Source organism: Anser brachyrhynchus (assembly GCF_964034855.1).
Source record: "Anser brachyrhynchus genome assembly, chromosome: 5".
Lineage (NCBI taxonomy): Eukaryota > Metazoa > Chordata > Aves > Anseriformes > Anatidae > Anser > Anser brachyrhynchus.
Window position 1 is genome coordinate 49,493,160 of NC_137699.1, and position 12,455 is coordinate 49,505,614.

Below are 12,455 nucleotides of genomic sequence, written 5' to 3' on the forward strand. Positions count from 1 at the left end.
AAAGCAAACAAAAAAGCCACCACTTCATTAGAAAGTTTTAATAAGCCTACCCAATTTCAGAGCACTTGCCATGAAACAAATTTTACAACTGCATATTAGTTTTGCAAACACAAAAGTCTTTTCTTCTTTCTGTGGACTGCAGATGCTCTCATATACTTATTTCTATCTTCCCTCACATTGGATCACATCTGCCATTGCTTCTGTTGCTCACCATTTCCTATATCTACGCTTCAGGTCACCAGTTACACCAAGGCACTTCCAGGACCTGTGCTTGTTGGCAGCTGAAATTTTGCAGCACCTCATGCTATGCAAAAGAAAACCAAGACACTTGCTCTGTGACACGGAACACAAGCACCCTGTGCACAGAGGTTCCCTTCACCCACGCAAAACCAGACACGAAGTATCTGTCACATTGGCTCCAGCACTATGCAAAGACATAAGGGCCCTTGTACATGCACTACAACGCAGCATGCAGGTTGGTTCCCCACTCCATGTGTACAGGGGAAGCTGCTCCAGGGTCAGGTCGAAGCAAGAACTTTATCTTTACAAGGGCTAAGTCACAAGTGAGTCTTGACATATCTTTGTTGTCTTATTTGTCAAAATTTCACTTTTATTATCTTTGTTCCTAAATGATTTTAATCTAACCATCAACTTGCCCCTTCTCACCTTCCCCCATCAAACTCTTGTGTCTTCCACAAAGTGTCTTCCAGATGTAACCTGTTCTCAAGATTCCTCCATCAGACAGACAGCAGAAATTGAACTGAAATTCCCTTGTCATAATGAATAGTTGGATGGGTGACTTTATTCAGATTTTTTGTTTTAAGAGATCTACAATCATGTAAACATCATAACTCTCATAAATGTGTTTGTGTGTAGATACTTAAAACCACTACCATATGGTTTATTTCCAGGAACCAAAAACTTAAAACACATCAACAAGCCAGAAGGTTTGGCTCATATAGGTAAAATACAAGTACTTCTATAGCTTAAAAACGTACTTTACCAATATTACTCAAACTACAAGGAAGAAGAGTAAAAAGAAAATTAAATTAAATTTTGGTTTATTAGAAAAGTAAACACAGCTTTCAGAGATAAATTGGTATTTCACAGTAGATGCTTATACTTTGTAACATCCAACTACTTTATGTGAAATAAAATGTATTTTTAAAGCATATATATATATATATATGTAATATATATATATTACATATAGGTTTGGGGATACACGTCATGCATCATTCACCCCCCCCCTCCCCCGTGAGTACAGCTGTTACAAGGTTCAAGCAAAAAAAGCTTCTGCAAATCAGCAGGACTGTATTAAAGTCTAGAATGCATGTGAAAAATTCAGCACAACCTGGTCCATTTCAACTGATTATTTCGATCCTATATTACTTATACTAAGTACACAGTTCCTTATAGAATCAGAGTGAGAGCCAAAAGCTATAAATTTCACCATGCAAAATAAAAGCATAATTGTTCTCGGCCTCAGAAAAATTAAAGTTAAGGACTCATGCACAGCTTAGAAAGATTTCAAATCACGCCAGGTACTTAGCTGATTTTACTTCAGTCCTCTCTGAGTGACCAGGTTCTACATATGAGAGAGGCACTACAAGGCTGGTATTACTTGCATTTTTCACTCAGTGAGACCCAAACTGATCAACAGGGATGCTGAAAATCAGGACTGGGTTCACCAGTACACCATATGAAGTTGTCTGTTTAGCTTTAAAATGCGCTGTTAAAGCTTTCCGTATCAAAGGGAATTTGGTCCTTCCAGTCTTCTGTATTAGGTTTTTAGGAAACAGGGTATGGTGTGAAGAGAGAGGGGGGCCAGGACAGGAAAAGAAATAGAAAGAAAGAAGAGAGAGTAGAACATTGTGGGGGAAGGCACAATGGAAAAAAAAAAATCATACTTCACAGATGAGGAATCACGGAAACATTTAAGTCCTCTCAAAAATTCTACCTTTAGTTATTTATATCTGTGTAAAGTTTCAATCTTTCTTTAGATCTTACCTTGTATCTGACTGCTGGATGGAACGCTGCCAGCTTTACCAGTTCCTGCTGCTCCTAAAGGTTTCATATCATGAACAGAGAGCTTGGGTGGAGGAAGGCTTGGGCAAGATTCTGTTTCAAGGAATTTCACAAACAACTCTGAAAAAGACTACAAGATGCTACAAGTTATTAGATTTTACATGCTTTTCAACAGAACTTAAGTTAAAAATAAATACATAAAAAAAAGCTGTCAGCAGGCTCCAAAGAACTCTGTACTGGTATTTTAGTACTACTTAGTGAGGGACAATATAAATTATTTTCAAAATACAAAGTTTTTGTTGTCTCAGTGAATGGCATTTATGTGGCATACACTCCAAAGATACATCCTCTAAATTGATACACTTCCACCATGGTTCCATTATTGATTTAAGTCAATTGTTTCAAGAAACCTGTGATGCTACACACATCATAAGTACTTCCTGTGCCCACACTCAAGCAAATCACTCCTCCAACAATGCTTTCGTTTGGCAAAATGTCTTGAACAAATGAAGCATGGACTGGTTAAGGTGTAATTGCATCACAAGATAAGATTTTGCTAAGTAGAGCTTATCCTATACATACCAAAATATTAATTTTTCTCTTTTCCATCCATAGTTAGTAAGACCACAATACTGTGGCAGCCTAAATGCCTGCATTATTTTTGTGGGCAAAAAAATCATCCCTACAGTTCAAGATAATTTACAGGAGTCAATTCTAAGCATCATTCTCTAGCTCCAGGACCAAAAAACCACAGTTAATCCCAACTGCCCCGTTTTCTTAGTGCTTAATCCTTAAGTGCACTACTTAGTGGTCTGCAAAATGGAAAGTTCCATAGATTAACTGTTCACATGGGCCATACTATAAGAACTGTTGCTTTACAGTATTTGGAAGCTCAAACATCAACTTTATATTCTATACATAAGAGACACTAGCTGCAGCAGCTGAGAAAGCTTTTCAAGTGAAATTTAAAGAACAAATGGGAACATTGTCATCAAAATATGATATGATAGTATATAGTCCATACTGGAAGAAGTCATTGGTCCCAGGAGCCAGTGGAACAGTAATCAGAGTTTTGTATTAGCTCAACACTTAGGACTGTGCAATTTTCATCAAGGCCTACATATTTATTAAGGTGGTGGTGGAAGTGGGGGAACAACATGCCAAAGCAGCTGCACAAAGCAAATAAATAATGGAAGATACAGTAGAATCAGTACATTAAGCTCAATACACTTAGGAACCAAACGTAAGTACTAATATGTAACTGCTCCAGTTCTTTACTCAAACGCAGGGAATACATGATTGATTCTTACACTATTAAAAATATTCTGATGAGTTGGCCTTAAAGGTGTATTAGGGACACTCTTTGACCCAGTTCCTCCACCAAGCCAGCCAGTCACCCATCTTGTAACTCCTCTTTGTTCTTCAGATAGTAACTAAAAGGTTTAAAAAAAAAAAGTTAGGAAACAAAAAATAAAGCAGCAGATAAAAAACTGCAAAACTGTGCTCATTTTATTGTTCATTCACTACAAATCATGTGGGAATCCCACAGAAAAATAAAAACTTCAAGTACTTCAAAACCTTACTCTCTCCCTCCTGAAAATTGGCAGTCTAAAATCCTGGCTCTTTGTGTAAAAATATAAAAGCCATATTCTTCACAATACCTAGTGGTACATATAAAAATGTCTTATTTTTCTTTAACCAACATATTACAGTTATTATGTGCAACACCTCAAAGTTAAATCCTTTCCTTTCTGCATTAGTGTTCCTCAGGAAGATGAAATCCATATTAAATGCAGTTATCATGAGATTCCATTAAGAACAGCATGTCCCACATAAAAAACAGACTTCTCCCCACCAGGAAGTACCAGGACAGTCACATTTAGTTTAGTAGCAAGTCGTTCTATTTTCAGGTAAGCATACTGCAAATCAAGGAAGCCTAGTTTTCAGTAAGCATTACCTGATCAAGTTCTTCCTTTTTTATTCCCAAGATACTTCCCATTAACCTTAACACTTCAGGACGTTTATTTTTTGGAGTATGAAAATGTCCAACAAAGAGATTTCTCATCAGGAGCCTGCAGAACAAAGGAAGCTTATTACACTGCCTGCTCTGAAGTAGCAGTTGATAAGGAAACACTGATGCATTTATTCCTCATACTTTTACCTAATTTACAATAACCCAAATAAACAAGCCAGTACAAAGAACTAAAAGGAAACCTCACAAATTTCTCTACTCTCCAAGTTAAAACACTTTTTAGAGCAAAGAGCTGCAATTTGGACAACATTAGAAATATACTAAGGCAGTAATTTGAAACTGAGTCGTACATTACCAAGTTTTGATGCAAGTGACACAATGCAAGAAAATATATATTCTCAAATCTTGACTCAGAACCTTTAAACAGATACTTATGTACAGTCCCAAAACAAGACCTAAGAAGGGGGCAGGGGAACTCATTTGCCTATCCTAGGTTCAGGTCTAACACAGGGAGAGAGAACATAAAGACCAAGAAACAAATCAAATTGCACAGCATCCCAGTGATGCCGTTCACACCTTGGATGCTTTATAACAGATGTTCACTAAGAACTCTCCATTTTCAGAGCTCATGCTATTGAAGTGTAATGCTACTTAAACACATCAATAATATAAATTTATACACACTGGTTTTAATAGTCAAGATTACTATTCACAATCACCAAGCAATTGAAAAATGTCAAGATAAAGAGAGTATACTACAAGCTTACATACAGAAGCTCAGTTCTGCACCACTCTTATAACGGTTACGTTATCTGCACATTGTGAGCAATAACAGAAATGTACAACAACATAATGAGAGACTTACTTGTCCACTTTTCCTTCTGTGCTGTTGATGAGATTCATTAGTTTATTTTGTACATCTTCTAACATTTCTTTTCTGATCTCTCCTACAAAATGTTAGGTCAAAGCAAATAAATTTGCAGACTGCTTCAAAATGTTATTAACAACACACACTTATCAAGATATGCTAACGTATGTTTTAAAAAAAGTGTCAACTTAGTAAGTGATTATTACTTGAATTTATAAGCTAGGATTTCCAGAACAATACTCAAAGCTACAGTACAGAAACACCCAGAATATAAATCAACCGTATAAGGTCTGATGAACTGCTCTGTTCCACCTAGATCACACAGAACTGGAAAGATGTTCTTGGTAAAAGTGTATATTCTATGCTGGCAATCCTTAATCCTTTTTATAACCTGATTATAAATTGCATGTTGTTATTGGGTCTTTGGATCTCAGTACTTAACCTCAAATATATTCACTCTTGTCCAGTAATTCCATAGCACAAATTTCTCTACAACTTCCCTAAAATTTCACTAACACAGATTATTTGATAGCTTTAATACAGGATACGCCTGATTACCCCCAAAATTCTCTGTCGATAACTCAGGCTTCCCCTGGCCTCCCATTAAACTCAAAAAGATCATAATGAAGCAAGAGATTCTCCTAAAGGTTTTACTTGCCACAAGTATTTTACAACATCCTGACTCTGAGGATACAAGACCCAAAGTTTTGTCTTTATAAAATCTGGCTATGTTAGAAATTGGATAAAAATATCTGACGTTCAGGTCTACACAAATTTACGCAGAAAGCACAGAGTGAAAACTGACAGGAGAAAAGCTATCCCTGAACACAGGATTTAAGGACACTAATAACAAAACGTCCACAGACAAGAAAACAGATAGTTACAAGGTACAAAGAATTCTTTGAAGATAAATTTCAAAACAGCAAAAATAGATTTTTTTCACCAAACTCTGGTTCTGCAAGATGATATCTTTGAAGTTACTTTTTCCTAATAAAAGCGCAAGTCTAAACAACAAACACAAGCCGAACAACATAATATGGACCCTCAATGTGAAGACAAACTCTACCCTGCAGTTGTATAAGCTGCAGCTGCATGAGCTTTCTTCCCTCCCTTCATAATGCTGAATCACTCAAATGTTTTCAAACCCTATGGAAAGGTTGCTAAGTGACTTAATCTTCCTACTATTTCAAAAGCTCTTGGGTTCATGTTGATTAAAAGTAAATGCTTCATAAAAAAGTATACTTTTATTGCATCTGTCTTGTAGTTTCTTTCTAAAAAGCCTCAACATCTTTGTAGAAATGAGTGGATATCTTATAGCTATTTAAAAGAATTATGTTTTTCTTGAGAGAATATGGAGACAAGGGAAGATGAAAGGTGACTTTGGGGATTTTTTTCTAAGTTTCAGATCACCTGTGATGTATGCAAAAACATTCCACTCTAATTTCTACATGACTTTCAACCTTTAATAAATGCATGCCACAACTATGCTGACACGACATCGTTCCCAATTAACACTAGTAACACCATGAGAACCTGTATGGAGTTTTGGTATATATGCACAAAAAACTAGGCTGTGAAATGGATACAAACTAATGTGTCCTGTTCAAATACTCCAGATATTTAAACAAACTCTTTACTTCACAAACACGAATTCTATAAAGAGTAGAACAAACTAACTAGCGTAGTGCTGGGAATGTTACTTAAAATTAGGCTACTTTGTAACATGGTTAAGCAGGTCCCCAAAATTTGAATGAAAAAAATTCCCATATGTTTATGGAATAACAACAGTTGCAGGAGCATACATGGAGTTTGAGTTGTTATTTAGGTCTCCACAGAATTAAAAGGAATATAAGTTAAACTACTAATACCATTAACTTTACAACATGGCACCAGCACCAAAAAAACTCAGAGAAACAGCATCTGAAAAAGAGGTTTAAATAAATCTCATGACGTTGTTACTGCTTTACAGAGCAAGATAAGTGGTTTTTCCAATTTTTATCTACAAAATTATTTTTAAAAAAGGCAATTAATAATTTTGAAGTGAAATGTTAATTCTAACACTTTTCTATTTTTTTCCTGAGATTTTTTTTTTTTTTTAAATCAAAGAGGACTGTCTTTTAAGGACAGTTACGTGGCTACATTCACCCACAGAGATTACACAACTTTAAATTAAACAGTTTTTAAATGGAATATTTCCTTTTAAAACAGCATCTTACAGTTGAAAAGGACTTAAACGCGTACTTTCAGTGTGTGAAGAGACTGAATAACAAAAGACTTGAGCCAAAATTCAGCACGGGCTGCTGTAAACCAGACATTTACAGCAGTCTCCAATAATTTGTTAACCATTTATGGCAATCTAGAAAACTGCATCTGGTACATCTTATACTTTTCCATTAAAATCACTTCTCCTGCCAAAAAAATCCATAAAGAAATCCTTCAAAAGATTTGGCCAACAAAACTCTGTCTGGGAATGCATTTGGCCAATTTTCAATAAGACACTATATGTTTTCTTGTGTAAATACAGAAAACGGAGTGGTCTCTTTTTCAATAAAAGTTATGATTTATTCTACAACAACATTAAAGTGCTGTTTCCTTTACACAACAATCCTGTTTCACATTTTTTAAACAAGTAAATTGCTTGCCAATACAGCATGGTTTGATAGAATACTGAGACCCAATTTTCTCTCGCAGTTCAAACCCATTAACATGTTAACCCCCTGTTTTAATGCAGTTTAGCTTTTAAAATTAACCACTAGGGTAGAGCTACCCATTTAATGGTACCATATTTGCCTATGTCAACATTATTTTCAATCCAGGGTATTTGAAAACTTTCACTGTGATGTCTTTAGCAAGACAGAGATATAAAGATTGGTAAATTAAAAAAATAAGTCTACTGTTTTGGTACATAATTCATGCAGCAGCTTGAAATTTAATTCAAGTTGTAAAATTCACATGTGAACTCAGATCATTGCTATGATGTCCGCTGGGATGCTAAACTGTACTTACACACAACGACATTTAAGTAAACGCCCTTTCAATTGTGTAGTATATAAGTGGTAACTTTTTATAGAGTTCTTGGTGAAACTGCAAAGGCTTTCAAATTACTTTTTACACTAATTACAATACCACAAACAAGTTTCCTGAACGAAAATATTATATATTTCAAGAAAAAATGAATATCAATAATTAGTTGAATATGGTCTAAACAAAATGAGTTACCACTGTATTCAGCAGAGATGACTTTACAGGCACCTTCCCACAGCAAGCCTTAATTAAAGGATTTTACCCCCATATTTCCTACAGACATGGGGGGAAAAATATGAAAGTAAGAGCTGTTAAGTGACCTGCAAGTGAGCAAACCTCTGCCCTTCAAACTCCCATTTGAGAGCCCGCTACAGGGAGCAAACAGAAATTTTCCTCTGGCTTCATATTTATCCAATGCATGCAAATGACAGCTGGACCCTAACAGAGGATGCTGCAGTAACAGCAAACTGCAGTGACCCACAGAAAGATACGAAAAGAGAAAGTGGGATTCAGCTAGGAAAATGGAGGAGGAAAATACAATAAACACAGAAATAAGAAGGAAAACAACAAAGAAAGAGCTTAAAACTCCCTCGACAATTGGTACTGTTAGTAAGTTCAACCGTATCAGAACTATCATGGAATTAGACAGAGGTAACTTTCCCTCTTGGTTCAAGGAAATAAATATTCCAGACAGAATTACAGAACAGGGCTGAGACTTATGTACAGAAATCCAGCAAAATTATTAGTTCTAAGTCCTGCTTTACCTAATGCTACAACCCCTTTCTCATGAAAACTAAAGTTAATGCAGTAAGAAAAAACAGCAATCTATATTATTTGTATACCTATTATATCATCTCCAATCGAGTCTGAGCTTATAAATCTTACTGATGTTTGGTATTCAAATACATTGTACAGAAATTACCCTTAACTTTTTTGATTAGAATAAAGTTTAAGGCCACAAAACAGAAATATGTTGAAATGGTATCAGTTTTTACTAGTAGGTTATTCTGCCTTTTTATGGTTTCCTACACTGCTTTAATGCTAGAGGTATTAACAAAAGAGAAGACTATGTATCTATCATAGATTTTATGTTTCAGTGATGTCATCGTTTTCTTTTTCCCTTTCATTCACAGAATCACAAAGCCACAGAAACATTTATGTTGGAAGGGACTTCTATAGGTTATCCAGTCCAGCCCCTCTGCTTAAGCAGAGTCAGAGAGAGCAGGTTGTCCTGGATTGTGTGCAAGCGGGTTTTGAGTATCTTCATGGCTGGACACACCTCTCTGAGCAACCTATTCCTTCGTCTGACCACCCTCGCTGTAAATATTCTTCCTTTTCAAAACTGTTTCTCCTGGCAAAGTTCTTTACTGTCTGGCCAAGCTTTGTCTTCACATCCAAAGTAATGAAGTTCATCAAATGTTGGAGTACTTAATCTTAGAACAGTATGAAAGGCATCTTTCTAAATATGAGCCGTTCGGAAGCTTATTTGAAATGAGATCTAAAAACACAATCTAAAGATGTGTCCAAGGCCTTCCACGTAATCTCTTCAGTCAGTCTCATACCTGTGCAAGAGCTGCTCTCTCCGCATCTCAACAGCATACACTTTCTCTCTACCTCACAGTAACTATCTGTGAACGTGAAATATGTATATTATGTATATACATAATATGTATACATGTATGTATATACATAATATGTATACATAATTGTATAATATGTATAAATATGTAATATGTATAACGTGAAATATGGTAGTTATTTTGGAAAATGTGACAGCATTTCATATTTCACAAACCTTTTAAAGAGACACTGAACTAAATCAAGGGCTTTGGTACCTAGAGGGAAGAAAGCTAGGCCTTCTCTTGAGAGAGATCACTAACAGAAGGCACACATCTTTTTAAAAAATGTTTTATAAACTTAATAAATGCTCAAAAGGTGGCACAGAATTACTCTTTTCCCTCATTAAGGACATTCTGGTAAATTTCTAAGAACACTATATTGTCTCCCCATCTACTTGGAATATTTTAAGCAGAGGAAAAAAAAATAGTTACCTTCTTTCTTAAGCTCTTCAATCTGCTCCTCTTTAACATCAAGTTGCTCAGTAAGCCTCGATGCTGCATCCAGTGCAGCATTTGCCTCTCCTAAACTTTCCTGAAGAGAGGGTAAGAAAAGGACAGAGAGAGAAGCATGAGTTCACTATCACGATTATTCCGATACAACATACAACACAACAGACACAAAGGCTTCAATCGCTTATACTCTAGAATAACTGGATTGTAAACGTCCTCAGAAATAGGATAGTCAGAGGTACGCTACCTTGCTGGCCCTTCTTTCAGTCTCATCCCGTTCCCAACCCCTCAACCAGAGAAGAAAAAATAATTATATAACACTATATATATTCTCAGACAGTAACACTTAACACAACAGCTCAAAAAAAAAAAATCAGTCAAAATTCGCATTAAATTTGTGTTCAACTTCATTATTCGACCTACCTGCAGTGATACAACTTTCTCTTCTAAGTTCTCGGCTTTTTTTTTCCATTCTGCAGTCTGTTTTTGGTGTTTTTCTAACTCTGCTGAATACATGGCTTTTTCCTCTAATGGGTTAAAATACAAAAAGGAAAAAAAAAAAGATCTCAATTCATAATTAGTCTCTCTCTTTAGGTGGATACACCTTAGCATTATCACATCTGGTTTTCACAGGGTAGAGGTGGAATTCTAGTTTCATATACAGGATAATGACCATCCGTTTTCACAGGGCCAGAATTTTACTAAAGTTTTTCAAAAGACAAAATCTTCTGAAATTCAAGCTACCAAAATGAAAACCAATTAACTACATGCCTTTAAAAGCACCAAAATATGGTAACTATCCCATCTGAAAAATGCATGTTGCGATCTTCGGTATTTCTTGACAAAACTTACCCTGTTGGAATTGCTCTAGCACCATCTGCAGGTTGGCCAGTGACAATGCATACTGTTTCACTTGGTCCTGTGAGATGGTGAGCTGTAGCACAGTTTCATCTCTCTGCTTGGAAACCAAGTTTAATTGCTCTTGCAAAGATTCGACCTGCAGACTAGCTTGATGACTTAATGAAAACAAATTATTTACTAAGATAACGAAGGAAGTCATCATAGAGAAAATTAAACCACAGCAAAACTTAATCTACCTTTAATTTTCACTTAAATTTATAAAAATGAAGTCGTTTTTCCCCAAATTCTTCTTAAAAACAAAGAAACAAACAAACAAACAAACAACTAAAACCCTAGCGACCCATTTTAAATATGCCTGGAAATAAAATTTTGGCAATCCAAAAACAAGAACAAACTTCTGTTTGAAGTGCATTAGAAAATGACAAAAATAATCTTTTAATCCATTTTTGTAGAAGTATGTTTAACAACAAAAAAACCACCAAAAAACAAAACACACACACACACCTTGCCTGATTCAATTACTGCATGTATCAACAGCTCTTTCTATCAACTATTACTTTTAAGGCCAGTCTCCAAGAACTCAGTATAAACATCCTGACCACCACTGACCATCCATTTAACTTCCCATTATGCAGAAATATTATGAACCTGATGTACTCCCATTTCAGTCTTTCTTAACAGTGCATACTAGGTAGGAAATAGGCTACATTTCTTGGAAGACATTTGACAAGTGTTGGTGAAGAATTAAGAAACATTCTGCCAGTTTTTATGTAGCCTTCTCCCAGCTCTTCAACTTTCTCCACAATTTTCCACAACAGTCTGCTCAGCTCAGAAATCTCTTTGCTGACAATGTTGAGCAGAGCTCATTTTGGGCACTTAAGAAGTAGGAAAGACTGAAGCTACATAGATATATTTGATTAAAATCCTTGTTCATTTGGACAACAGCACTAAAATAAAAAAGTAATCTTTTGCTCAAAGTAACTAACAAGCCTATATTAGAGTCAAGACAGGTGTTGAGTAATTTTAATACTCTGGTTTTCATTGTTGTGGCTGAAAAATGTGATTATGGTAAATAAAAAAACACCATAATTGGTGCTCGCCTCTCCAATTGTGCTACCTATGAGAACATCTATGCATATTGCTTTATATGTATGTTAAAAAAGGTTTACAGCGGTGTACACCTTTCTATGCTATAATGTATAAAGTACAGATGGGTACTCCTCTCAAAAGCAATGCACAAAGTAACACAAGCACACCTGTGCATCCAACTGTATAAAACACTTTCAAATGCACTTTCAAAGTGAATGAAGCCTTGATGTTGAAGGCAATTAAGTTAATCTTTTATGCTCTGACATATTCAATTATTCAATTATATTCAATTGATGGGTTGAGGGATTTTTGTTGTTTCTAGTTCTAAGCACTGTTAAAGATCCAAGATTTCTATAGTTGCTTCAAAAATGACAAATAACTTCTTAGTTCACAACAGTTGCCAAGGAAATTTCAAATTACCTTCCTGATTTAGAATAACAGTAATTCATATATTTTTGTTTTCTCAACTGCCTAGCATGCTCTAGAATGCAAATTCGATAAAAAAAAGCTATCAGTATCACTACAGAAAACTGTAAAATTCACA

At 35.5% G+C, this 12,455-nt stretch overlaps 1 protein-coding gene across 5 annotated transcripts in view; it reads right to left on the reverse strand.

Moving 5' to 3' along the window:
* The window catches only part of TRIP11 (thyroid hormone receptor interactor 11), a 32,155-nt gene that overhangs the window by 1,927 nt on the left and 17,773 nt on the right, over positions 1-12,455 (reverse strand). For 2 of the 5 annotated variants that reach the window (XM_080596255.1, XM_080596256.1), the window contains exons 14-20: positions 10,814-10,977; positions 10,385-10,488; positions 9,944-10,043; positions 4,866-4,947; positions 3,986-4,100; positions 3,339-3,461; positions 2,011-2,158 (exon numbers count right to left, since the gene is read on the reverse strand). In XM_080596255.1, the coding sequence (XP_080452381.1) occupies positions 2,011-2,158; positions 3,339-3,461; positions 3,986-4,100; positions 4,866-4,947; positions 9,944-10,043; positions 10,385-10,488; positions 10,814-10,977 (836 nt within the window). Of the gene's footprint in view, positions 1-2,010; positions 2,159-3,338; positions 3,462-3,985; positions 4,101-4,865; positions 4,948-5,270; positions 9,521-9,943; positions 10,044-10,384; positions 10,489-10,813; positions 10,978-12,455 lie in introns of those variants that run through there. The other 3 variants (XR_013952380.1, XM_080596257.1, XM_080596258.1) reach the window with 3 other exon arrangements.